The sequence below is a fragment of the Schistocerca gregaria genome, chromosome 3 (assembly GCF_023897955.1).
Source record: "Schistocerca gregaria isolate iqSchGreg1 chromosome 3, iqSchGreg1.2, whole genome shotgun sequence".
Taxonomy (NCBI): domain Eukaryota; kingdom Metazoa; phylum Arthropoda; class Insecta; order Orthoptera; family Acrididae; genus Schistocerca; species Schistocerca gregaria.
This window is the reverse complement of record NC_064922.1, coordinates 934,459,412-934,487,236: the sequence shown is the minus strand read 5'-3', so window position 1 is coordinate 934,487,236 and position 27,825 is coordinate 934,459,412. Positions and strand designations below refer to the sequence as shown.

Genomic DNA, 27,825 nt, shown 5'->3' with positions numbered 1-27,825 from the left:
TGACAGGATGGAGGATAGTGAAGTCATCGGCTAAAGCTACATTGTTTACCATGATCCCTTTACATTTGGATTCCATTCTCAATGGAACGTAGGCCTTTTTTTCCCCACAAGCTTGGTATGATCTTTTAGAGATGTAGTTGAAAAGTAATTGAAGGAAAAAAAAAAACATTGCCTTGTTTTGATGTCAAAGGAATGCAAGACTTGCCATACAAGTTTACCTTAGATTTTGTGATTGTAAGGATTGCTCTAATTATGGATATCAGTTTCAGGTAATCCACAAATTCCCCCGAGCTGGCGCACCTATGTATAAAATGAACCAACCACAAATAACATTGTCTTGTACCGTACCATTGATGTTTCACAGTTTTGAGCCGATACCTATCCCTTCATTATTGCATCAGCTTATTTGGTTAAATGGTGCTTTAGCTTATATAAAGTAATTTTATTTTATCGTTACTGAGTTAAACTACGATTACGCTGTGATTTTGCTCATACATTTTATGTGGGTAACTAAGAGACAGCTATTCTTTACACATTTACAAAGTCGCCATGTGCCACCTCATGTTATGAAAAACAGCATGCCCCCTCGTGGGTCAACAAGACCTCATTTCTTAAAATGTACAAAGAATGACATGTACCTTTTAGACCTAAACATAGCTCAAGACTCTTTTTGAGTTTTGGATCTGTTCAGCTGTTGGACAACTGTTCATGAAACCACCTTCATATTTTTGTTTATATATTTTGTTTTTGTGGTTGGTCCTTACTGCTCAGAAAATTCATGTAGCCCAAATAACTGCAAGGGAGGTTGTAAGGTCATATCTCTATCGAAATTGACAATAGTTCTATGCAAGCACTGAATCATTCTTTGTCAAAAACAGAAGAATAGTTCTCATTAAAAATGAAAAATTTGTGATAAATGCATATCAATTGCACTGTGAGATAAAGTTGTCACTTATATATTACATGCTACATTGTAGCCATAGATGAAACGCAATGTTGTTATTTGCCTTTAGTCACATTTGTTTATGAGAATGTTTCTTATAAACTACATTCAGCTTTTGCTGAATGAGGTAATACAGTGGTTAGGGCACTGGTCTTGCATAAGAGGGAACTGGATTCAGTTATCAATCACTCGTTCAGATTTCGGTTTTCTTTTGTTTCCCTAAATATCTTAAGGTAAATTCTGGGCAATTCCCTTCTGCACTCTTGCCCTATCTGCAGTTGTGTTTTGTCTCTAATTACCTTGGCATTGATGGTAAGTTAAACCCAATATTCCTTTCTTCTTCCTATCCACTCGCCACCAATGGCGATACAAACAGTTTTTTTACAGGGAATTCGCTGGAAGCTAGACTACAAAGTTGCAAGTAACTAACGTAGCATAAAATGGCTAAAGATGGGCAAGTAATGCATGCTATATGGGAAAGCAGGCTTTCTCTGTTAATTTCATTCATTATATCTTCTTGGGTTATAGGCAGAGTCGTGGCATCGTGTAGTCAAAACCTTCTGAGTAGTAGGAAATTTGTCGAAATGGTGTGTGAACACATCATCTTGACTCTGCTGATAACTTGAGAAGATTTCATTAGTAATGAATGCTATTTGGAAATACATTTACCTTATCCTGAATGCTAGTACTAAACAACCACCCACTTCTCATCAAGAGCGAAGCATCTATCAGCAATGCATTTATTGAATTCAAATGATGGTAGTCATAGGGGTAATTCAGGAGTAGGTTTAATAATGAATAAAAAGTAGGAGTGCAGGTCAGTTGTTACAAACAGCATAGTGGACGCATTATTGTGGCCAAAATAGAGATGAAGCCCACGTCTACCACAGTAGTACAAGTTTATATGCCAACTAACTCTGCAGATGATGAAGAGATTGAAGAAATCTGTTGAGATAAAAGAAAAATTATTCCGATAGTTAAGGGAGACAAAAACTTCATAGTAATGGGGGACTGGGATTTGATAGTAAGGAAAGAAATGAAAGAGGAAGCCGCCTGGTAGAATTTTTCACTGAGCATACCTTAATCATAGCTAACACTTGGTTTAAGAATCGTGAAAGAAGGTCGTATACATGGAAGAAGCTTGGAGACACTGGAAGTTTCCAGATAGATTATATAATGGTAAGACAGAGATTTAGGAACCAGGTTTTAAATTTTAAGACATTTCCAGGGGCAGATGTGGACACTTGACCAAAATCTATTGGTTATGAACTGTAGATTAAAACTGAAGAAACTGCAAAAAGGTGGAAATTTAAGGAGATGGAACCTGGATAAACTGAAAAAACCAGAAGTTGTGGAGAGTTTCAGAGAGAACATTAGGGAATGACTAACAAGAATGTGGGAAACAAATACAGTAGAAGAAGAGTGGGTAGCTTTGAGAGATGAAATAGTGAAGGCAGCAAGGATCGAGGAGGTAAAAAGACGAGGACTAGTAGAAATCCTTGGGTAGCAGAAGAGATATTGAATTTAGTTGATGAAAGGAGAAAATATAAAAATGCAGTAAATGAAGCAGGCAAATAGGAATACAAACTTCTCAAAAATGAGATCGACAGGAAGTGCAAAATGGCTAAGCAGGGATAGCTAGTGGACAAATGTAAGGATGTAGAGGCTTATCTCACTAGGGGTAAGATAGATACTGCCTACAGGAAAATTAAAGAGACCTTTGGAGAAAAGAGAACCATTTGTATGAATATCAAGAGCTCAGTGGAAACCTAGTTCTAAGCAAAGAAGGGAAAGCATAAAAGTGGAAGGAGTATACAGGATGGTCCATTGATAGTGATCAGGCCCAATATCTCACAAAATAAGCAGCAAACGAAAAAACTACAAAGAACGAAACTAAGGGGGAAACCAGATGGCGCTATGGATTGGTCGTCGAAGCACAATCCCATGGCCCGCACATTCACCGGATCTGACGTCCTCAAATTATTTTCTGTGGGAAAAGTTGAAGGATATTTGCTATTGTGATCCACCTACAACGCCTGACGACATGCCTCAGCACAACGTTCAAACGTACCTATGTTCTGTATTTTAATTTGAAAAACCTACCTGTTACCAAATGTTCATCTAAAATTGTGAGCCATGTGTTGGTGACTATTACAGTGATATCTATCACAAAGCGAAAAGAGTGGTCCAACTAAAACATTCATATTTCTTTACGTACTACACAAATATGTAATAAAAAATGGGGCTTCCTATTAAAAAAAACGCAGATGATATCCGTTTGACCTATGGCAGCGCCATCTAGCGGGCCAACCATAGCGCCATCTGGTTTCCCCCTTCAAGCTAGACAAGTTTCGTTCTTTGTAGTTTTTTCGTTTGACATTTATTTCGTGAGAAATTTGGCCCAGTCACGATTAATGGACCACCTTGTATAGAGGGTCTATACAATAGCGATGTACTTGAGGGCAATATTATGGAGATGGAAGAGGACGTAGATGAAGATGAAATGATATGATACTGCGTGAAGAGTTTGACAGAGCACTGAAGGACCTGAGTCGAAACAAGGGCCCAGGAGTAGACAACATTCCATTAGAACTACTGACAGTCTTGGGAGAGCCAGTCCTGACAAAACTGTACCATCTAGTGAGCAAGATGTATGAGACAGGCGAAATACCCTCAGACTTCCAGAAGAATATAATAATTCCAATCCCAAAGAAAGCAGGTGTTGACAGGTGTGAAAATTACCGAACTATCGGTTTAATAAGTCACAACTGCAAAATACTAATGCGAATTTTTTACAGAGAAATGGAAAAACTGGTAGAAGCCGACTTCGGGGAAGGTCAGTTTGGATTTCGTAGAAATACTGGAACACGTGAGGCAATACTGACCCTACGACTTACCTTAGAAGCTAGATTATGAAAAGGCAAACCTACGTTTCTAGCATTTGTAGACTTAGAGAAAGCTTTCAACAATGTTGACTGGAACACTCTCTTTCAAATTCTGAAGGAGGCAGGGGTAAAATACAGGTAGCGAAAGGCTATTTACAATTTGTTCAGAAACCAGGTGGGAATTATAAGAGTCGAAGGGCATGAAAGGGAAGCAGTGGTTGGGAAGAGGGAGTGACAGGGTTGTAGCCTCTCGCTGATTTTATTCAATCTGTATATTGAGCAAGCAGTGAAGGAAACAAAAGAAATATTCAGAGTCGGTATTGAAATCCATTGAGAAGAAATAAAAGCTTTGAGGTTCGCCGATGACACTGTAATTCTGTCAGAGACAGCAAAGGACTTGGAAGAGCAGTTGAACGGAATGGACATTGTCTTGAAAGGAGGATATAAGATGAACATCAACAAAAGCAAAATGAGGATAATGGAATGTAGTCAAATTAAGTCGGGTGATGCTGAGGGAATTAGATTAGGAAATGATATGCTTAAAGTAGTAAAGGAGTTTTGCTATTTGGGGAGCAAAATAACATGATGGTCGAAGTGGAGAGGATATAAAATGTAGACTGGCAATGGCAAGGGCAGCGTTTCTGAAGAAGAGAAATTTGTTAACATCAGTATTTGTATGATGGACTGTAGCCATGTATGGAAGTGAAACGTGGATGATAAACATTTTGGACAAGAAGTGAATAGTTTCGAAATGTGGGGCTACAGAGGAATGCTGAAAATTAGATGGGTAGATCACATAACTAATGAGGAGGTATTGATCAGGACTGGGGAGAAGAGAAGTTTGTGACACAACTTGACTAGAAGAAGGGATCGGTTGGTAGGACATGTCCTGAGGCATCAAGGGATCACCAATTTGGTACTGGAGGGCAGTGTGGAGGGTAAAAATCGTAGAGGGAGACCAAGACATGAATACACTAAGCAGATGCAGAAGGATGTAGGTTGCAGTAGGTACTGGAAGATCAAGGAGCTTGCACAGGATGAGTAGCAGGGAGAGCTGCATCAAACCAGTCACAGGACTGAAGACAACAACAACAACAACAACAACAACAACATGATGGTAATACAAGTTTTTCTTGATGCAGAGCACTTTTGGTTCTAATAGTCATTCTTGGCTCATAGCACTTTGTTGGGTTGAGAGAGAAGACTGCACATGAAACATTACTTTTATAATAACTGCCACTTTCAGAAGTTTGTTTTACTAACAGAGTCTGACAAATTATTTTTGATCACGAATTCCACGAATGAAATAACACTTTTGAGAATTCCAAACTCGTTCCTTATGTAGAGTATCTGGAGCTCTGTTGCTGGACTACTGCATTCAAGATTTATTTTGTAAGACATCTGCAGCATTGTGTGAAGCATTTGACTTGCAACTGAGTTATAATTGTGTCGCACACTTCTTATGCAGTAACGGAGTCTGGAATTTCATTTTCCCGTCTTCACACTCCATGCAACAGTATGCTGCACTTGCAAATTGTGTTTGTGATGTTGTCATGGATTCCTTATGCAGCACCTTTGAAATGTTGTACCCTCTGCTGTACTGTCAGTGGGGCAACCACTCAATTTTGTGACTGACAGTACTAGTCATAAAGTCTTAATTATCAGCCCAGGAAAATAATCAAGCTGCAACCATGGTGTTAGTTCTCCTCAGCATGTTCATCCTTTAATGTGCTGCATTTCTCTTAGCAGTGGACGACTTGGTGAAGACTGCGACACAGTGGTTTCTTATTCCTAGAAAACTAATAAATCACTGAACGCCATATTAGGAAATGTGGCTGTCCTGTGCAGAATGAGTTGGAGCATTGTTGTGCTACAAAAACACTCCCTTGGACAGTTCTCTTAACAGCCTCCCCTCATGAGAACAGGGGTGACACGTTGCCCCTTATATCATAATATGTGAGCACTACACCATGATAATGCCAAAAAACTGTTTAATCATCTTGTGGTTCAATGGTTTGGTCTTTTGCCTTTTATGATTGTGGTAAAACCACACTTCCATTGCTACTTCATCTTGGGGATATAATGATAAACCTATCGGCTAAAGAAGTAATGCACACTGACCTGACACAGCTGAAACATTTCCACATTTTAAATGGGTGTGAACAGTTGCGGGTCCCAGCGGGTGTCGACATTTGTTGTGTTCAAAATGTCATGAAGGATGTTAGAAACTGATCCGTGACTGATTTACACTTTTTTTTAACTTTCACCTTGATTGTGATACACTGGTCTTCGGGCACTAGGACTTCCACATCTTTCAATTCCCAGTTCCTCACTGAGAGATGGTCTGCCACTGTGTTCTTCATCATTTGGACCTGTTTGACCACAATGGAAGTGTCTGTGCCGCATAACCACAGTACACTATGACAGTGTGTTGTTGTTGTCGTAACTTCACCATCTCAGCATATCACCGCATGGCACTCTGCTTTATCAACTGGCAGTGCCATTTTGTTTCAGCCCCTCCAGCGTTGTGTGGAGATGTCGGCTCAATTTTCTCTAACCATTCTATACAAGTGACTCACTGCTTGTTTTCTTACGCGTACACCTGAATCACGACCACTCATGATAGGTGCAATGCCACTTTAGATCTCAGAAATAACTTTTATCTGTATTACAGACAACAGTCTGTTAAAGTAATTCTGCTTAAATTTTCGCACCATGGAGTGATGAAACCTTAGGACCTTCCTACAGGCTTATTTATAATAAACAGTAAACATAACATATTCATTAAACATAACGTACAGGGACATTATATGGAAATGTCAGTTCTCTCATTATTGATAACAGCTACAAGGTAAGAAATATACAGGTGGGGAAGTGGCCCAGATTGGATATGAATGGATGTGAATATATGCATATAACAACACCCCATGATGCACACATCATGTGTATGATGTGTATGCCTACTGTGTGATCCACACAGGTTCAAAAAGTAGTGTGGGCTATATCAGTGTGGAAAGTTATGCGACAACAAAGTCATAGAAGCAGTGTGGTAAGTTGTTTACTGAGAAGTTTAAGGGTGTCAAAGTACCAGCAAAGAGTGCCATGCAACGCTTAGTCCAAAAATGGCATCAGACAGGATCACTTCTGAACAAATCAAAAAACATTTTGAAACCTGCCCACACAGCAGAAACTGTAGCTTGTTCACCAGAAAATTCCTCAGTCAAATTAACCCGATACCCATTGCAAGACACTGCCATATCACGTCGATCCTGTGGACAAACACTCCACCTGTACCTGCACCTGCACATAAACCCAAGCCAAATGTCTTTGGTTCATGCATTAAAACCAGCAGATGCTCCTCAGCACCTCCAGTTTTGTGGGCGCCTGTTCACTAACATAACAAGAATGGCTCGGACATGGACCTGTTTTCTGTGTCTCATGAAGCCTGGGTTCACCTGAATGGTTATGTCAACTCACAGACATGCAGGTTCTTGGCAGTGGCGTAACTTCCACGGAACACTACTACATGATCAGAAGGCTGGAGTTTGGTGTGCAGTGTCTGCACACTGCATTATTGGTTCCATCTTCTTTTCATGAGATGCTGACTTTGACACTTTATATTGCCAACATTTTGAAACCATTTGTAGTAGCAATAATGGAGGAGAAAAAGACCTACAGTTACTTCTAACAGGATGGAGCAACTGCCCAAACAGCCGGCTGAAACTTGGACCAAATTTACACTCTCTTCACACCTGACAGAGTTGTTAGCAGGGGTCAGTTGGTTGCACCATAGCTGGCCACCTAGGTCACTTGATCTGCCAGTGTGCGATTACTTTGTGTGGGAGCCGTCAAGTCTAAGGTGTATTACGAGGGTCGGTCAAAAAGTAATGCCTCCCATTTTTTTTCTACTTAAAAAAATTAAGTTAAGTGAAAAATTTGAATTTGGCGCCATTCCTCAAACCTTCTTCTGCAATCCACTGCAGTAGTAACTTTCTGTGTCAACAGGTGGCAGCACAGCAGAAGTTTGTAAGATGGCCGACATCGATGTTCGTTTGAGACAGCGTTGTGTGATTGAATTCTTGAATGCAGAAGGTGAAACGCCCATACGCATTCATGAAAGACTGAAGAAGGTGTATGGTGTTGTGACAGTGGATGTCAGCACTGTTAGACGATGGGTTCGTCGTTGTAAGGAAGCTGAAGGGCAAACACCGTTGACTGACGAAAAGCGGAGCGGCAGGCCGGTGAGTGCAGTGACTCCACACAACATTCAGCAAGTTGATGACATCATTCGTGGCGACCGTCGGGTGACTGCAGATGAAGTGTGTCGCATTATTTCTCTTAGTAAAGGCAGTGTGATCACGATTATTAAACAATTGGGGTACTCAAAAGTTTGTGCACGGTGGGTTCCAAGAATGTTAACCGATCAGAATAAAGAGGCAAGGAAAACAATAGCCTCCCAACACTTGCAGCGCTTCCGTTTGGAGGGAGATGAGTTTCTGAAAAAAATTGTGACCGGGGACGAAACATGGGTGCATTTTTTTGAACCCGAATCAAAGAGGCAGTCAATGGAGTGTCGTCACACAAGCTCGCCGAGGAAGAAAAAATTCAAAACTGTGCGATCGGCAGGGAAAGTTATGGCAACAGTTTTCTGGGATACAGAGGGTGTGATTCTGGTTGATTTTTTGGAGCAGGGATGCACAATAAATTCTGTTCAATACGTCACAACCCCCAAAAAACTTAAAGCACGTCTTCAGCGAGTTCGCCCAACAAAATCAATGGCAGATGTTGTTCTTTTGCATGACAATGCAAGACCACACACCAGTCGTCACACCTCTGACGAGATTGTCAAAATTGGATGGGAAGTTTTGCCTCATCCCCCATACAGCCCTGACCTGGCACCATCAGACTTCCATCTGTTCGGGCCACTTAAAGAAGTTCATCGTGGGATTCATTTTGAAGATGAGGAGGCCGTCAAAACATCCGTGCGTCAATGGCTTAGGAAGCAGAGCTGTGATTTTTACCGTGCTGGGATACATGCCCTTGTTCAAAGATGGACTAAAACTGTAGAGGTGGGCGGAGATTACATTGAAAAATGACAAAATGATCCTCAATGTAGTGGTTTTCAACCTATGTAATTGCATTTAAATTTCCTGACAATTAAACGTAGAAAAAAATAGGAGGCATTACCTTTTGACTGACCCTCGTACAACAACCCTCATAGTCTTCAAGAACTGCAGCAGACCATTTCGGGTAAGACTGCAGCTGCCTTCAGCAACTTGCAGACCAGGGGACCGAAAGTGCCAAGAGATGATTGGTGGTCACTTTCAACATCTGCTGTAGTCAGGTTAGTACTGTATTTCCTTTCCTCTGCTGCTATTAACAAGAATTTTACTGGGAAATGGTACCTGACCCAAATTGGTTGTACAATTAAAGGTAAAAATAAATAAATTAAAAAGCATCTTGATGTGATAAAATGTGCAATTTCTAAAAAAATAAAAAAGTAAACAGTTCAGACTTCTGAAACAATGATCCTGTAATTTTTGTGAACCTGATCATTGTGTCTTTTAAATGCCTGTTTATGGACACTATCTAGTTGTTATATTGTGTTCGAGATTGGCAACACACATTAATGTCCCAAAGCACTCTTTTTGCAAACAAAAAACATGAAGACCAGTACAATACAATTTGTGTGTAGTACTACAACTACATGTTTAGTTTATTTTCTCATAAATTTCTGGCCTAAATGTTCTTAAAATGTCTTTGTTTTCATTTTTAGTATTCCCAAGAAATTTAGTTTCTGGCATCAGTCTCTATATGTTCTCGATTTGGAGCTTATCTTCAAGCAACAGAGAACAGAAATTAGTTTCTCAAGACAGTGCACAACAAAGAACTCACACTCGGAACTGCAGGCTGAATCTTCCTGTGCACCATACAGTAAAAGCTAGTTACAGTATTGATAATTCAATTGCAAATGAGAGAGAACTTCTGCACAGAACTGCTAACTAGGCTCTGTTGCTGTTTCATTTTCAGAAGTATAATTACATGCCGGAACCACTGAAATTGTAGATATTGTACAGGTTACGGAATAGTGTGAATATTAATTAGTTTCTATTTATGTGTCATGAAGAAGAGTGAGGATCAACAGCAGGAGGGAAGTAGTTGCTTTGGAAGACACACACTGGAGCTTAGATCCATTGCTCGGAATAGGAGTGTCCTATCCTGCTCCACTTTACGCTGCCTGTTCCCCCCGGGTAACCAAACTCAGCAGCTGAAACAAGGGCTTTCAGGGGCCCACAATCAGATTTCACACACGGTTTAAGCCGCATATATTAGTTTCAGTCACGACTATGGACACCGGCAGGGCACTTCAAATAAACTACTACATAATTATATGTTGAAGAGGCAGGTGAATACCTGAGTTTAATTCCAAAATGTTTTGGCATTGTAGAATTTTCTGAAATGTGAATATTTTGGTGGAGGGTTATTGCTCAGGTGCACTACAATGTGAACTGCCATTGTTATTATTTTCATTTTGAAATCCATTTTCTGGGCATGTTAGTCACAATGTATGGCCTGTTCTGTCTTCCTGTCATGTGCTATAACATTCGGCCCCTTTGCTGTTTATGTTTTTGTTTCAGTCCCTACCTTACTCTAAGTCATGTTCATGTTGTGTGCTGGGATGCTGCAGGTTAATATGATAAAATCATCAGTAAATGCTGGGTAGTCATCATATTGTCCATTTTAATTTGTGTTAAGAAAGTATACATGGTGTGAACATCTTAAGGGTTTCAAAATTTGCTCAAGCTGTGGACCCATAATTACAAGAAATACAGTTTTTTGTAATGCTGGAGGGTAAGAAAAGTTGAGGGTGTCGACAAAAGAAAGGTCTCGCTCAGGGCAGTGTCCTGACCCCCCCCCCCCCCCCCCCCTATCTAACCTGTAAACAAATGATCAACTAACAACAGATCATAATATCCCTTTCTTATGTGCTGATGATCTAGCTGTTACTGCACAAGCAAAAACCTTTGAGGAAGTAAAAGAGAAACTGGAAAACTCGTTAAACATAATATCTGAATAATACAAACAGAACTCCCTCACACCAAACACTCCACAAAGACAAAAGTTGGCACTTCCCACCTGCACTGAAAATCGGCTAACAGGAAGCTGAATGTCACCTGAAATGGCAGCAACGTGAAACACACAGACAAACCAACATATCTGGGTGTTGTGCTGGACGCATCAGCAACATACAAATGTCACTGCAAGAAGACCCGCCAAAAGACTCCCAGCAGGAACATCGTACTGAGGAAACCAGTGAATAGTAAATGAAGAGCCAGACCAAATTTATTAAGAACAACTGCCCAAAGCACTTTGCTTTTCTCCAGCAGAATATGCGTGCCCCCTATGGTCCAGATCTATAAAAAAAAGCTTAAATGACAAATTTAGGCTAACAACAGTATGCACAAAATCGATGTCGCTTGGGAAGCTGTATAAAGTGGCCAGATTCTCACATCTTGAATTCCAAAGAACTGCATATGAGCATATGCAGAAATTTTTAAAAACGCCTTTGATGAAAGCCACCCTCTGCATGGTGCTTCATGTGGATGTGGGAGACTTAACTCTGATAAAAGATTCACTACTACTGTGCTAATGAGCCCCCAAAAAACTACACTGCCTCACAAAAGATGTCCACGTGGCATTGCATCAAGCTGCTAGATCTGTTGGAGAATACTGAATCACATCAAAACAGGTATAGCACCAGTCATAATAAAAGTAATTAAATGGGGCTTTAAAGATGAAGCAAACAGCAAATGTGAAGTTCAAGACATGGAACATCGACAATGTCACAGCAGCCCCACAAGAGATACCCTTGATCTATGCATGATGAGAAAGAAGCACTGGATGTGGCTCGATATTGGGCTAAAACACTTTAAAAGAAGTTTTCCAGACATGAAAAAGTAAAGTGTGGATGGGTGAAGAGATATCCCTGAATGATACATCATAAAAACCTATCATCCTTCCCTATACATAAAAGCTTCAAGTAAAGTAACATCGCTAACGTGTCATCTGTCTAAGATCTTATCACGCTCACTGAAACACTGTGATCCATTATTAATACTACTGGCATCCAGAGCATTAGTCATTTTCCTTTGTCTTTTTATAAGATGTCATGGAGTGTCCAGTGATGTACCTTAGTCGCCAAGGCTATCAAAATCTTCTTGCTCATCTTGCATCATTAAAGCATTTAGAAATTTCTGCTAACTCACAAATCAACACATTTTTACCTGTGATTTGCATGTATATCAGCAGCATAATTTTTCCACTCTCTCACCTTCAATGTATTAAATGTATTTATGTTACATTTGCATTTTAGCTTCAGTTCCACAGAGTATCAGGTTACCAATTCTGAAGACTGCAACAACATTGCCTATGGTAAACAGCTATAGCTATAGCTGATATTCCAAAGGCGAGTGCAGGATTTTATGCCTTTGGAGAGTGTTCCATCCTCCGGTATGTATTAGGTCCAAAGTCAGAGCATGGAAACATTCAACACGTAAATTTTTTATAGACACCGGAATGAGACGTTATATGACTCACTACGATTGTCACCCTGTTGATCTCCCATCAGCTCAGTGTCTCAAGCAATGAGACAGCACTGGCATCTTTCTTTGTTAAGTATGAACTTCAAAGTGTCTACTGAAACAAAACAAAAAAAATGTGGTGATGACTAAATGATATTTTGTTTTATTCCTCAAAAACTTCAATAAAATCGGAGAAAAAAGAGGAAACAGTAATCCTCAATTAATAGAAAGAGTAACTAAAACAGACCTCAGGTGCACACAAACAAATTAAAAAAATACAATAACTTCTAGGTTTTGGAACTTTAAAAATAATTTTTATCATGGAACAAGGGGAACTGGAACACAGAAAAATCACTTAAGGGAGAAAATCCTTTTCACTAATTTCCAGTAATTCTTATGAGCAGGCTAATGGGAAATGAAAGAAGCTGTCACTGGACTCAGCAGGAGACACACAGAATGTGAAGTGTCTAAATATAGGTGATGACTAGAAAAAAAATAGTTTCTCAAATTAATTTTATTGGCTTCAAGCTATTGTTTTTGTAATAAGTTATTTATTTGGTGGCTTTTTCTACTTTAACCTTCTTCCATCTACATTAAATTCAGTGAATGCTTAAAATGATTTCTTTGGACTAATTAGATCAATCTGACCCAAACTAGTTTTTCAGCAATTAAGGTAGTTTTACATGAAAATCATACGAAAATTAAAAAAATGATGAAAAACAAGACATACTACTGTAATCTCCTCAGGTATTAGTGAAAGTGAAGTAGCGTATTCGACATTGATATGCAATCTGCAAAATATATAATACTGGATGTGTGCTTCAGTCTTCTTTTAAAGCAAAATGTCGCCCCCCCCCCCCCTCCTCCTCCTCCTCCTCCTCCTCCTCCTCCTCCTCCAAAATTTGGCAGAACTCTGGAGTTTTCACAACCAAGTATGTTAGCTTTCCCTGCAATGTGCATTAGTATTATGAAATATGCTCAATATTGATTTTTATTACCACTCTCTTTCACAAATTTTGTTTGACAACACACAGACATGTTTTTATTTAACATACATTCTCACTTCACAACACTTTTATACCTTTTGGCTCTGTAGTTTCTCCTACTAAAGGCTCTTCACTTTCCTCATTTTCTGTTGTTTGCAGTTCATCTTTTTTCATACCATGTACCTAAACAGAAAAAAAGAGTATCAATTAGGATTCATGCATGCAAATGTTCCCTTATTCTGTGGCTCATGTGAATAATGAACAACTTACAGTACTGTGTTATTGTGGTTCAAGTCATAAGGAAAGTAACACATATTTTTTTGTAGCATTTACACTGATCACATTTCCATAATTTTGAGTAAGCAAGTTAAATAAAGATACCTACAGCATTAAAGAATTTTGAATTAGGCTGATATCAGAGCTGAAAAGACGAAAACAATACCAAAGATGCTGTCAGAGCTGTTTCTTTATCTTATGAGCTATCCCCCTCCCACAAAAAACCATGCTATATGAGTGATGGACTTTGTTTCTGCTTGATTATTATTTTACTACAGGAACTCACATTCATTGGCAATTCTTCCCTCTGTAAATCTAAACCTTCCACAACGATTGGTCCCAGTCCCAATAGCAGAGATGACTAGTGTCCACACACACATCTTATCTGGAACTTCACTAGGAAGACAATGAGTTGTACATGAGTATAAGCTGGTGAAATACAGAACACCCGCCTTCTTGTACAATAATATTTCATGTCATTTTACTTGTTCTAATTGTCAACATACATTTTATATTCATCCATTATCATACACTTTAATAATATAACAAAGCTTCAAAAACTTGTTAGGTCTGTAATGTAAGATGAATAGTAACAATGGAGACTATAATAATAATAATAATTCTCCTCTATATACTGAGCTGATCCAAAAGCTCGGTCTTACTATCTTCATAGTATTAAGGGTAAATGACAATCTGTTCAAAATTACTTTAAGATTGATAACTACGAAGGAAGCAGTGGAGTCAGGCTTATGCGGGAGGCACAGCCGCATTCAGCCAAACCCATGAGATATGTTGTCACAGCACCCACCTGTGGTAGCTACAGCTTCACCTACCCATACCTCATCTCTGCAACACACAGCCACTGGCACTATGTTGCAGTTTACGCACAGAGATTTTGTTTTCATTAGTTACAGTTGCAGAGTTAATATTATTTGTCTTTACTATTATTTGCTATTTGATACTGTACAATGTTGAAGCAAGTTCATTAAATGTTATAGGGCAGAAATGTTCAACGTCACACCCTTGGTTAAGGATTGCCTTACGAGGTCAGTCAAGAGAAACTGTTGCCTATTAATTACCAGCATCGTTAACAATTTTTCTCGATAACACAACCATTCTGTTGTTGTTGACATGATGCCTACCATGGCAAAGCAAAAGGAGAACTTATGGGTTTCAGCATAGAAGTGTTGAAGTAAATGATAAATTTAAAATGGTGGAGATAACTTTTGGAATATTCCTTACATATACTGGAGCTGGAAGAAGATTGCACACTTTTAATACAAATATTTCACTAGAGCAGTTGTAACATGGTGTGCTACTAATGAAATTCCTGGTATTATGGCAACACACATAATGATCACACTCATCACTAGTAAGAATGAGCATGATTCAGATGACTTTGGTGGCAAATTATATGATTGTGAGTTTGGTGAAGTCTATGTCTATACTCTGCAAACCAATGTGAAATGCATGGTAGAGGATACTTCCCAGTGTAGCACTTTAGCACTTCATTCTGTTTCACTCATATATGGAGTGCAGGAAGAATGGTAACTTACATGCCTCTGTGCATGCTGTAACTAGTGTAACCTTGTCTTCATGATTCCCACAGGAGTGACAGATCAGAAGTTGTATTATACTGCTAGATCCACCAAGATCCATCCTTTAAAGCTGATTCTAAATTTTTTTTAAGTACGGTAGGTCTCGTGGAAATGAACATTACATTTCATGTTCCTACAAAGAGTTAATCCACTTATTTGCATGAGTTACAGATTCCAGTTGTGACTCACTGATATTGTTGTCATAAGATGCAACATATTAAGTTTTATTTTGTGAAGTGCACAATTTTACATTTATCAACATTAAAAGCAAGTTTCCAGTTTTTGCGCCACTTGAAAATTGTATCAAGATTTGATTGAATACTTATGCAGCCTTTTTCAGACAGTACTTCCTCCATCTGTGAAAAGTCTAAGGTTGCTGTTAATCCCGTTCTCTCTCTCTCTCTCTCTCTCTCTCTCTCTCTCTCTCACACACACACACACACACACACACACACACACACACCAAATGAACAACACTTTAGCTATCTTTCTTACCTCATCAATTGAGGACTCTAAACAAAAAAATCTTTGTACCAACTGAGTCATCTCTGCATTTAATTCGTCAATCTGGAAAACAGTTAAAAAATAATAAGTTTAATTTCATAAATAGACAATGGTGGTTTGAAAACATGTAAAATACATTTATACAGATAACAGGACTTTGAAAATAATGATAAGTTCTACACAATGAACCAAAATGAGAGTTGGTGGTGAGATTGGGAAACGTAATTCTTCTTTTATATTATTTAACCAGATAAGAATCACAGGTTTTACTCACACAATTACCAGTCTCAGCTTTCATTTTATGCTACAGTACTGGATCTGAAGACAATTGCAAATGAAACCAGTACTTGTAGGTATAAAACCTAACTCTTATACGGTAAAATAAAACAAAAAAGAATTATTACAGCAATCATGGTACTCTCCAAAATGACAGTTGTATAATATTTCACAAAATAATGTAATTATCTTGCATGTAACATTGTCTAATACCTGAATAACAAGACTGACATGTGTATCAGTTTCATCTTGCAACCTGTTGTCAACAGTGGGGCAATTAAACGCTTGTACTTTGTGCTTGCATTGTTGTCGTCTTCGTCACAGCAAGCACGAATTGGAAAATGGGTGTAAGAGGACTACAACCATGATATGAGCACTGCTTTTGGCCAAAAGCTTGTTGAAATAACTTGCTTTTGCTTGATTCCTGGCCTGTGTATAAAAATCACACTCCTTTAGAGTTTACTATCCTCCCTGAAAACTGTGCGATATCAGTTCATACCACCTGCAACCACTGGACAAATTCAGCCTCTGAATGTTCGTTTTTTATGTGCCTATAAAACATATAGCTGCACTATCTGCAGCTATGCCTTGCAGGATAGCCAGTTTCACAATAAGCTCCATGACAGACTGTTTCATTTTTGCTCGCATGCCATCACATTCCATCAGTTCTCATCACTCCATTACACCAATGCTATTCTACATGCATTTTCAAAGAATATCTAGCTAACTGAAAGTCCTACATGGTTTGTAACACCCAAACAGTACGCCTTTGATCTTGATAGTGCGAATCTCTATGATCGCTGTAGTGCGCCATGTTTCATTCGGTGTTCATTGTGCAAGTTAATGCTTTGTTTTGAATATTTCTCAAATGTCAATCATATCCATACTGTGAAGTGTAATACTTACAGCTCATAGAAGGTTGATCTCTGCACCTCCCTAACACACACTTTCTGTCGCCCATCTGACGCTCATGGTGACTCATTACCAGTGTAGTGTACCATCCGTATTCAGTCAAGAAGTATGCCAGAGCAGAAGTGAGATGCAACAGAGTCAGCTGCAAGCAGGCAAAGAGTGTTATGTGTTGCTTAGTGTTAATGTGTTGCGAAGCAAAACATGGCTGGCAGCATTACGAAGTAGAGCCATCTGGCGCGGTCCAGCAACAGCTAACGCTGCAATACGCTAGTGGAAGGACAGAAGCCTTTCCTCACTTGCCATCGAGGAAGTGTTCAGAGTATGTGCCTAAAGCCCTAAACAAACATAGTCTGGAGCATTTGTGTACTAAAATATTTCCCTCTCAATATCACAGCTTGCACCACAAGCCCGTGACACCCAGAGCGACAGCCCTGAATGCAGTACGGGGCACCTGTTCGACCACAGGACGGGGCTGCCTGCCCCGAGTCACAAGAGCAGCCGCCAGTGGAGCAGAGAGCTGTTCCCTGCTCAGCTCCATGGTATTGTCAGCTGTACTGCCATGCTGTCATCACGGTCTTAGCCAGAGACACTGACAGTGGCTTTCGAGTGTTGTCGTGCTCGGTCCCGCTCTTTGCGTTACCAGCAATGCCAGAATCTATTGCTTCACATGAGAGGCAACTGGATGCCCCCACCAAGCTGTCCTGATGTACTACAGTCAAGGGCCAGAATAAATAAGTTAATTAAACAAACCTACTGTCATCCTGACCTCTCATTTCGCTCTCCGTGAGTGACATCTGTGGGTCATCAAAGAGCAGCTAACATTTTGCTTGTCATAATTGTTAACTCAACACTTTCGAATGAGCCTTCCTACAGACTGAACTTGTGACCCTAGCACTAGAGGAATTCCTTGTAAGACATCAGTGCAGTGCAGAGTCTGTTCTGAAGGAACACTGCATTGAAATATACAAACACTGTCAAATACAGTCACTGCACTAACCCATTTCATGCCAAAACCAAGACAAATTGATGAGCAAAATAAGAAGTCTCTCCCCGTGCAGAAATCACTCACTGTGCAAGCACTATGGGCAACAAACACTGGCACACATGCTGATTTGGGTTGGTCCTGGAATCATGCTCAGATAGCCTAGGTGGTTAAGGTGACTGCTCATGACAAGCGGGAAATGCAGGGTTGAGTCCCAGCACAAGTTTTCATGTTTCAAGTAAACTGTATAGATGTTGTGCTATTGTATTCACAATTTGTGAATATATTTGCTATCTATCAAGAGACTACTGCTAGGATAGAAACATATCACTGATAGGACCAGGATGGGAAGTAGCAGATGTAACCTTGAAGGGTTCTTTTCCATCAGTCTATGAGTGCTCTAGAGTCTTTATAACTACAGAAGATACACTATAATGATAATGTAAATGGAATTGTGCCATTTGCAAATACATGCAATTCACTGTAATTGCAAACTCGAGAACTCTATGAGATTTAATGCTTTTCTTAATGACCACAAAGATGACATCAAAGTAGTGAAACTGACAGTTGTACTTGAAAAAGCCTGTGTACCCCCTGCTGAAAAACAACAAATCTTGAAATGTAATTAAATGATGTAACAATTACAAGAAGTGTAATAATGCACAAAATTATCAACATTCCAAATAGAAAATTTTGGCTCTACTAAAAAAGAATCAGAACATACCACTAACCTATTTTAAAATGTTGATTGACACTAGGCTGCCGGAAGCCACAGCAGAACCTTACACCTGACACTGTGTAACCATTGGCAACCAAAGCTGAGCCTCACTTCTCTCTGTGCAGCCTGGCAACGAAACGTCCATCACTATTTGCGCGGCAGTCAACACGTTAATGTCTGTTGTGGGCTATGGTGCACAAAAATTCACTCAGAGAGTACAGCTCATATAGCCACTGGAATGGAACCTTTATCAACAGCATTGGATTCTCTTCACCACCGAGTGCTATATTTGGCCGACACGTAATGACAGTAGTAGAAAACTATGGAGGTGGCCAGATACCAGTGCATACGTCAAGCTTGTATTCAGCAAGGAGGTAGGTCAGTCATGTTTTGGGTCAGTATTGTGTAAAGATGTTGGGCACCTCCCTTCACTAGTGTGGGTATTTTAAGACATCTTCACAGTTGAGATAGGATCTATAGTATATGCAGAGTTGGGCACCTGTGTTATTTGGCCACCACACTCGCAGGTACGCTTTGCGGGCCAGGCACATTGTCTTGCAAGTTATCTATTAATAGAAGAGTCACTGAGTTAATTACCATCAAGCCTTCTGCAGACACAACAGTGTCCAGGGACATGAGCCATGCCAATATGTGTCATACAGGTTGTGGTAAATGCCACTGTGCAATCATATATTTGTGCAACACTGTGCTGGTATTATACTAGAGATGGATACTTAAGTCGCTGCTCACCTCCTCGACAGCAAATTCAGCTCTGGGCACTAGACATTACCTACAGCGCTCAACCTACAATATAGACTAAGACATCTGCCACTGGTGCCACTCATCTGACAGTGTTGTGTCATGCCTTCACCGAGGTCACAGCCATTGTCAGTATGTCAGCCACTCCAGAAGGCCCCATTTGGCTCATCTCATCGCCACTACTGACAATCATCGGCCACCACTAAGCATCATTATGGGAGAACATTTATGCTGCAGTGATGTGTGGACCTTCACCTTCTAAACAAGTGCTGAGTTTAGTTCATAGTGAATTGTATTGCATTGAAATGGAGACCTAGAAATGATGGAGAGGCTTTGTCCCCACTGTGGTCCTCAGTGGTTCACAACCCAACAACAGGCTATAGAAGCCCATTCACCCCACACCGAACCCAAGGTTATTGTGTGGTTCGGCCCCTCAGTGGACACCCCCCCCCCCAGGAACGTCTTACACCAGACAAGTGTAACCGCAAATGTTTGGATGGTATAGTAATTATGGTGTATGTGTACATGGAGACAGTGTTTGTGCAGCAATCGCTGACATAGTGTAACTGAGGCGGAATAAGGGGAACCAGCCCGTATTCGCCGAGGCAGATGGAAAACCGCCTTAAAAACAATCCAGACTGGCCGGACCTCGACACTAATCCGCCGGGTAAATTTGTACTGGGGACCGGCACACCGTCTCCCCTGGAAAGCAGAGCGTTAGACCGCATGGCTACTGGGTGGGCTCATGATGCATTAACAAATAGTTTTTATTTCAATGCATGCATTTCAATCACAACCTTGGCACACCACTCAGTCAAGAGTACTTCAGTTGGTGACACGGTAAATGTTTCTTTCTTCTGTACCACATTCATCTTGATGATGACTGGTTTGGTTCTGGCATTTCATCCCCAATGTTTTGTGCTTCACCAGGTAGTTTACTCTCTGCATTCGTGTACTATCCACATGGTATTTTCATGGTTCTGCCTCTCACTCTGTTTCCACCAGCTGTTGTATGTTTACGTGGCACCCTTTCTACTCTGTGTACACCCTGTTTCCTGCTCTCTCATGTTCCGTTATTCTTTGCATTTTTCCTCCTAGTTTTGCCTTTCTTCTGTCTCGTGCTGGTGAACCCTCATTCCTCACTGCAGTGTTTTTTCTTGTGACCATCTGCATTTCTAGCTGTCAATCTTGCGTAATTTTTCATGTGTTCATCATTGGTCTTGCTTGCCCATTTACCATCATTCCTTCCATGCCAGAATTATCACCGCTGCAGTTTTCCCAGTAATGGTATAAGCAGTTGCTGTGTTGGGCCCAGAACACTACTCACTTGACTCGGTAATGTTCAGTGGCAACACCACAATGTGCTAAGGACAGGACAGCACAGACTTTGCATCATGCACAGCACTTCCTGCATACCACTGAGCTGCTTTGACTGCACCTCAAACGTCCCCCTGACTAGGGCTCGTGTCAGAGTTCAAAAGTGCCTTGGCTGCCTCCTCCATGTTTCTGCTCTTCCTGATGTTTCCCTCCTGTCTATCTCTGGACCCAGGCCCCAACACCTCTGCCTCTCACCCACTCACCTCCAATGCTGCATTCCCTGACTCTGTCCCAGTGCTGCAGAGTCACGCACCATGGGCCCCCAGCTTCAGCGACACATGCTGCGCCATCTCTGGTGCCTCCAGCTCCAGCACCACCATCTTCAGCATAATCGGCCTCTCCACAGCCAGCCTGGTCGATTCCCGGGTCTCCTCCCTTCTCGTGGTCTTTCCTTCTTCTCCGACAGGAACTTTCGTGACAACCATTCGGCCTCTTGTGAGATTCTACCCAACTTCATCCTGTCCTGGTCACCACTCCCCCAGATGTCTTTCATTGTAGTCTTCTCATGCATCCTCACAGACTTCCCTGCACCACCTGTGCACAATCTTGGCAGTTTCGTCACAAGGCCTGGCTGCACCTGGTTGTCCTTTCTTGATGACAGCCCTGCATGACTCATTTTTCCTAGTCTAGTTCTCACCTCATCCGCCTCCCTGCTTACCCAGCAGCTGCCCTCCCGTGGCTGCACCTGATGCCACTTGCACCCTCTGCCAGGAGCCTACAGCCCGCAGCCACAGCCAGCCTGGAGGAAGGTGCTCATGATGTGGCAGTGATGCACTTATACAGAATCATCTTTCAAAACGAACCTATTGTCAAAATGTTGACTATAGGACTAAACAATAGGCTGGAGGATCCTGAAGTATCGTTGACTGACTGGTGTGCCAAAGTTTCATTGATATGCACGCATTGAAATAACAACTATTTTTTATTCACCATAAAGTAAACTCTGTACAGCTCTAGAGGATGGAGGTCCACACATGAATACAACTTCAACGCCCTGCTGTAACAATGTGTTACTGTGGCCACTATGGTGAAGCCCAGGGAGCAGCTGACGTACTGGCAGTGGCTGTGATCTGGTGAAGGCATGGGATAGGATTGTCAGGTGTGTAGCAGCAACAGCAGATGTTGTGGTCTGTAGAATAGGCTTGAGCATGGCAGGCAGTCTGTCACAGCATCGGTGATTTCAGTCGTAAATAAAATATTAAAAAAAAAGGTAAGAAGATTTTTCTGTTTATCAAAAGTGACAACAAGCAGATTTCATAGTACTTGACGGCTCACCACAAAAGTTTCATCTCAAGTACAGATAGTGTTGAGGATCAGTGGACAAAGTTCAAACCCATCGTAAAATATGCATTAGACGAGTATGTGCCAAGCAAAAGAAAAGAGCCACCGTGGTAAAAAAACCGAGTTAAAAAACTGCTACGGAAGCAAAGGGAACTTCACCGCAATGATAAACATAGCCAAAGCCTTGAGAACAAACAAAAATTACATGAAAAAAAAATGTAGTGTGAGGAGGGCTATGCGAGAAGTAATCAACGAACTATGTGAGAGGCGTTCAACGATTTCGAAAGTAAAGTTCTGTATACTGACTTGGTAGAAAACCCTAAGAAATTTTGGTCTTATGTCAAAGAGGTAGGTGGATCAGAACAAAATGTCGAGACACTCTGTGACCAAAATGGTACTGAAACAGAGGATGACAGACTAAAGGCCGAAATACTAAATGTCTTTTTTTCCAAAGCTGCTTCATAGAGGAGGACTGCACTGTGGTTCCTTCTCTAGATTGTCGCACAGATAACAAAATGGTAGATATCGAAATAGATGACAGAGGGAAAGAAAAGCAATTAAAATCACTCAAAACAGGAAAGGTCGTTGGACCTGATGGGATACCAGTTCGATTTTACACACAGTACGCGATGGAACTTGCCCCTCTTCTTGCAGCGGTGTACCGTAGGTCTCTAGAAGAGTGTAGCGTTCCAAAAGATTGGAAAAGGACACAGGTCATCCCCATTTTCAAGAAGGGATGTCGAACAGATGTGTAGAACTATAGCCCTATATCTCTAATGTCGATCAGTTGTAGAATTTTGGAACACGCATTATGTTCGAGTATAATGACTTTTCTGGAGACTAGAAATCTACTCTGTAGGAATCAGCATGGGTTTCGAAAAGGAAAATCATGTGAAACCCAGCTCAAGCCATTTGTACACGAGACTCAGAGGGCCATAGACATGGGTTCCGAGGTAGATGCCGTGTTTCTTGACTTCCGCAAGCCGTTTGACACAGTTCCCCAAAGTTGTATAATGAACAAAGTAAGAGCATATGGACTATCAAACCAATTGTGTGATAACAGAATGCAGCATGTCATTCTCAATGGAGATAAGTCTTTCGAAGTAAGAGTGATTTCAGGTATGCCGCAGGGGAGTATCGTAGGACCGTTGCTATTCACAATATATATAAATGACCTTGTGTATAACATTGGAAGTAAACTGAGGCTTTTTGGGGTGATGCTGTAGTATATCAAGAGGTTGTAACAATAGATAATTGTACTGAAATGCAGGAGGATCTGCAACGAATTGACGCAAGGTGCAGGGAATGGGAACTGAATCTCAATGTAGACAAGTGTAATGTGCTGCAAACACATATAAAGAAAAATCCTTTATCATTTAGCTACAATATAGCAGGTCAGCAACTGGAAGCAGTTAATTCCATAAACTATCTGAGAGTAGGCAATAGGAGTGACTTAAAATGGAAGGACCATATAAAATTAACCGTTGGTAAAGCAGATGCCAGACTGAGACTCATTGTAAGAATCCTAAGGAAATGCTGTCCGAAAACAAATGAAGTAGGTTACAGTATACTTGTTCGCCCACTGCTTGAATACCGCTCACCGGTGTGGGATCTGTACCAGATAGGGTTGATAGAAGAGACAGGGAAGAGCCATCGGAGAGCAGCTTACTTCGTTACAGGATCATTTAGTAATTGCGAAAGCTTTACAGAGAAGATAGATAAACTCTAGTGGAAGATTCTGCAAGAGAGATGCTCAGTACGGGCTTTTGTTGAAATTTTGAGAACATACCTTCACCGAGGAGTCAAGCAGTATATTGCTCCCTGCTACTTATATCTCGCGAAGAGACCATGAGGATAAAATCAGAGAGATTAGAACCCACACAGAGGCATACCGACAATCTTTCTTTCCACGAAAAATACAAGACTGATTGGAATGGAAGCGAGAACCGATAAGAGGTACTCAAGGTACCCTCTGCCACATACTGTCACAGGGGGCTTGCAGAATATGGATGTAGATGTACATATAGATGCAGATTAGTAGATATACTAGTACCACGGTCAATTGTAGACTTGTGATAATCATAATTTTTGTTTTTATGATCTGATACAAATAGTAACAATTATTATACACATAAATTTTACCCAAAAATGTATGGAGTTATATGACCTATTTTGGCTGTCAAAATAACTCTCGATAATCGTGAAAATAACATAAGTAAATAAGTTGCTGGCTAAGGTTTTTCATTGTTTCTTAAATAATATGAGATGAATGTTCAGATGGTTTCTTCAATATTGCTGCATATATATATATATATATATATATATATATATATATATATATATATATATATATATATATATATATTTCCCTTTCTGTTCTTGTCAATATGCACTAATGTTCCACCTTTAAAGGCCTCTGTGATAAGTTCATTTGTCAGAAATTTCTTACCTTCTCTCCTACCTTCTCACTCCTTTCAACTGCATTTGTCTTAATCTGTAAAAAACAGCAGACTGTCAAAACATAAGCATATTATCAAGATCATTACATAAAATATCTCAAAAAACATAATGCAATTCTAGATTAGTTTTTGTGAGCCAATATACTATATAGGAAAAATCTGCTCGCTGTTCTTTAAATTTTCAGTTAGAGAGTATTCTAATATATTTGGTTCGTATGTTTTGGGCATTTAAAAATTACTGGCTATGCTCAGCTCAAACTATGTAAACTTACAATTGAAGGCCTTTTTACATTAGCTTGAAATGGGGGAACTTACAAGTGGGGAAAGAATAAGTTTTAGTCTTTGGGGTAAAAGACCACCATATACTTAAGTCGTGGATAAAAATTTAATGTAAAAAGTGAGACAATTATGATGAACTACAAATATTTTGTGGCAAAAAGGGGATATATATGTTAAGTAATTTTGTATGATCATGTCAAAATTAAATGGTCCAATTCGAGATATGAGACCTAATAAATCTGCAGGTATGGCAGACATGTTGTTGATTCCATCATTTTGTATCTCAGCAATTTTTGTAGAGTGTTTGTTCTGTGATGTATTTATTGGGTAAACTCAATTTCCTATTGCCAGCTGCAGGCAGTAATGTTGGGATTCTGTCAAAACTATTCAAACTCATTATCCCTAGTGAAGACACTACCTGTCTACTGTATGCAGCAGTAATCACTAAGCCATTTTGGTTGACTTAGGTCTGGTTGTTCCCAGTTTAGTTAGGTGTGGGGGGGGGCTAAACAATTTTCTCATACAGCAGTGCCTCAATATGTTTTTACAACCCCAAAGGTCCAACAGTGTGAATATATAAGTAATTCGGCAGCTGCGGAAAGCTACTCACACAGTTGAAATCTCCTGAGATCACAACGAAAGAGAATCGGAGGCAACCAGTTCTGTAGAGACAGATATTATGTTTCTGTGTCTAGCTCAGTTGATAGTTCCATTTTGAAAACATTTTGATGACTAACAGCACAGTTCGACTTCCGGTGCCAGTTAGTGTGCATATTTTTTTATATGCATTTGTTTCCTGTAGCAGTGCCACAGTTCCATGAAAGAAACATTTCTTACAGATCATAATTTAAAAAATGCTAGAAATGTGGTCTTGATCTGTTCTTCTTTGTAAGGTTTTGTGACTTTCTAAATTTGATATATTCCTTAATAACAATATCCCGGGAACTTGAAGCTTGCATATATTCATCCCAGGCAAAAGATAAATTGCTTAGTTGTTTCAAGTGTTTTTTTCAGTTATGTGTTTTCAAATGTTACCTCTGTACATAGATAATTTATTGAATGAAAATAGTGAATGACAATTTGGCAGTAACTGCACTGTGGTTGCTTGGGCCTGAACTATTGAAAAATTATTGAGTCTCAAACTTTTCTTGACTGTGATGTACCCTCAGTCACATTAGAGGAGAAAGGTGAGGGAGATATCTTGTGGTTTTGATGTTCAGTGGGTCATTTACAACTAATGATAATGGTGTGGAGAGTTTCAAAACATTGTAAGAATGTTATATTTACACACGACAGAACACTGGGAAAAAATCAATTTTTTATTTATTTTTGTACACTTGGAAAGCCTTACATCACAAATAATTGGACTCTTCACAGAATTTTGTGGTGAATCTATCCAATAGTCTCAATTAAATATGCATGAGCCCTAGAATGTGCCCAGGATCTGAGTTAGAAGGGGGGGAGGGAGGGGGGAGGGTGGGAGAAGGCAAGGCAACACACGTTAATTTTGCTGTGACTGATGGAATGGTCTTTAGATGACAAATGCCTCTGGGTACACTTACTACTAAGCAGTATCCAGTTTATGTTCTAGTTGTTTCCAAAGAGGTACTGAATTCATATGTCAGTCTGTTTGGTGGGGCAGGATTTGAGCTTGATTTCTGGAAGTTTTTTCAGGGGAGCAAAGGGGATTGGGCGGCAGCTGTTGCCTTCCCTTGACTTCACCCTGGAAACTCCTTTGCATGAAGTACTATACCAGTGAATTCCATCTCTCTGAGTACATATTCCATCATCATACCAAATGAATGCCTAATGCGATGGTCTACGACGAGGCCAGCCAAACGCTGCACACTGTGTAAAAATGTAGAAGTGTAGCACATGTGCGCATATCTCAGCCAGCAGGCAAATTAGAGCAGCAGCATCTGTGACTAGATATGCATACCAAATGAGCAGCGACGGTTCCGCTTCCTTGTTTATGTGACACTATGAGCTCTGAAGCACACCATCTTGCCTCCCTCTGACGACAGGAGCCTTATGCGAGACAAACTGTGAAATACAAGTATTGCAAACAAGCAAAGGACAGGGAGATCTGTGTTCTCAGTTATTTAAACACCACTGGGAACTGAATTCTTATCTACAGCAGTAGGTGAAAACTCAGTGTTTGCTGTGCTCTGAATAATAGGCACCCAGCGCAAGTTCACGATTGAAAGATATTACAAGTCATTTCATAAAGACAAGTGTTGTGTACTGAACAATGATGCATGGCAAGACAAATTAAGTAGGCTTAAGAAAATGGATGAGGAACATCAACAGGTTTTTAATGTAAATCATAATAATTTGCACCTCTTGAACTCTTCATTTCTTGAGTTACATTTGTATCCATTTTACTCTACACTGTGCTGTTTTCAGTTTTCCAGAATTACAATTATGGTACCTCTGCACTGAAAGCAAGTTTCAAAACTGCATTAAAATAGGGGAAACCATTTCCCAAAGATTAGTTTGTAAAAGACTGTCTCCTTCACAGAAGCTCTACTGCAAACCTTGCAGCTCAGATGGTAGAGCACTTGCCCGCGAAAGGCAAAGGTCCCGAGTTCGAGTCCCTGTCCGGCACATAGTTTTAATCTGCCAGGAAGTTTCATATCAGCGCACACTCCGCTGCAGAGTGAAGATTCTAATTCTGGAAACATCCCCCAGGCTGTGGCAAAGTCATGTCCCCGCAATATTCTTTCTTCCGGGTCTGCCAGTTCTACAAGGTTCGCAGGACGGCTTCTGTGAAGTTTGGATTTTAGGAGACGAGGTACTGGCAGAAGTGATGCTGTGAGGATGGGTCGTGTGTCATGGTTGGGTAGCTCAGATGGTAGAGCACTTGCCCGTGAAAGGCAAAGGTCCTGAGTTCGAGTCTCGGTCCAGCACACAGTTTTAATCAGCTGGGAAGTTTCATATCAGCGCACACTCCACTGCAGAGTGAAAATCTCATTCTAGATACATAAGCGGTGTCGATAACAGTCTGC

The 27,825-nt window shown here is 40.4% G+C and overlaps 1 protein-coding gene across 1 annotated transcript in view; it reads right to left on the bottom strand.

The window, feature by feature from the left end:
- Positions 1-13,383: 13,383 nt before the first annotated feature.
- LOC126355225 (uncharacterized) overlaps positions 13,384-27,825 on the bottom strand; it is a 38,887-nt gene continuing 24,445 nt past the window's right edge. The window contains exons 4-6 of the mRNA XM_050005484.1: positions 24,529-24,573; positions 15,766-15,837; positions 13,384-13,579 (exon numbers count right to left, since the gene is read on the bottom strand). Of these exons, the coding sequence (XP_049861441.1) occupies positions 13,475-13,579; positions 15,766-15,837; positions 24,529-24,573 (222 nt within the window). The 3' untranslated portion in view covers positions 13,384-13,474. The remainder of the gene's footprint in view (positions 13,580-15,765; positions 15,838-24,528; positions 24,574-27,825) is intronic.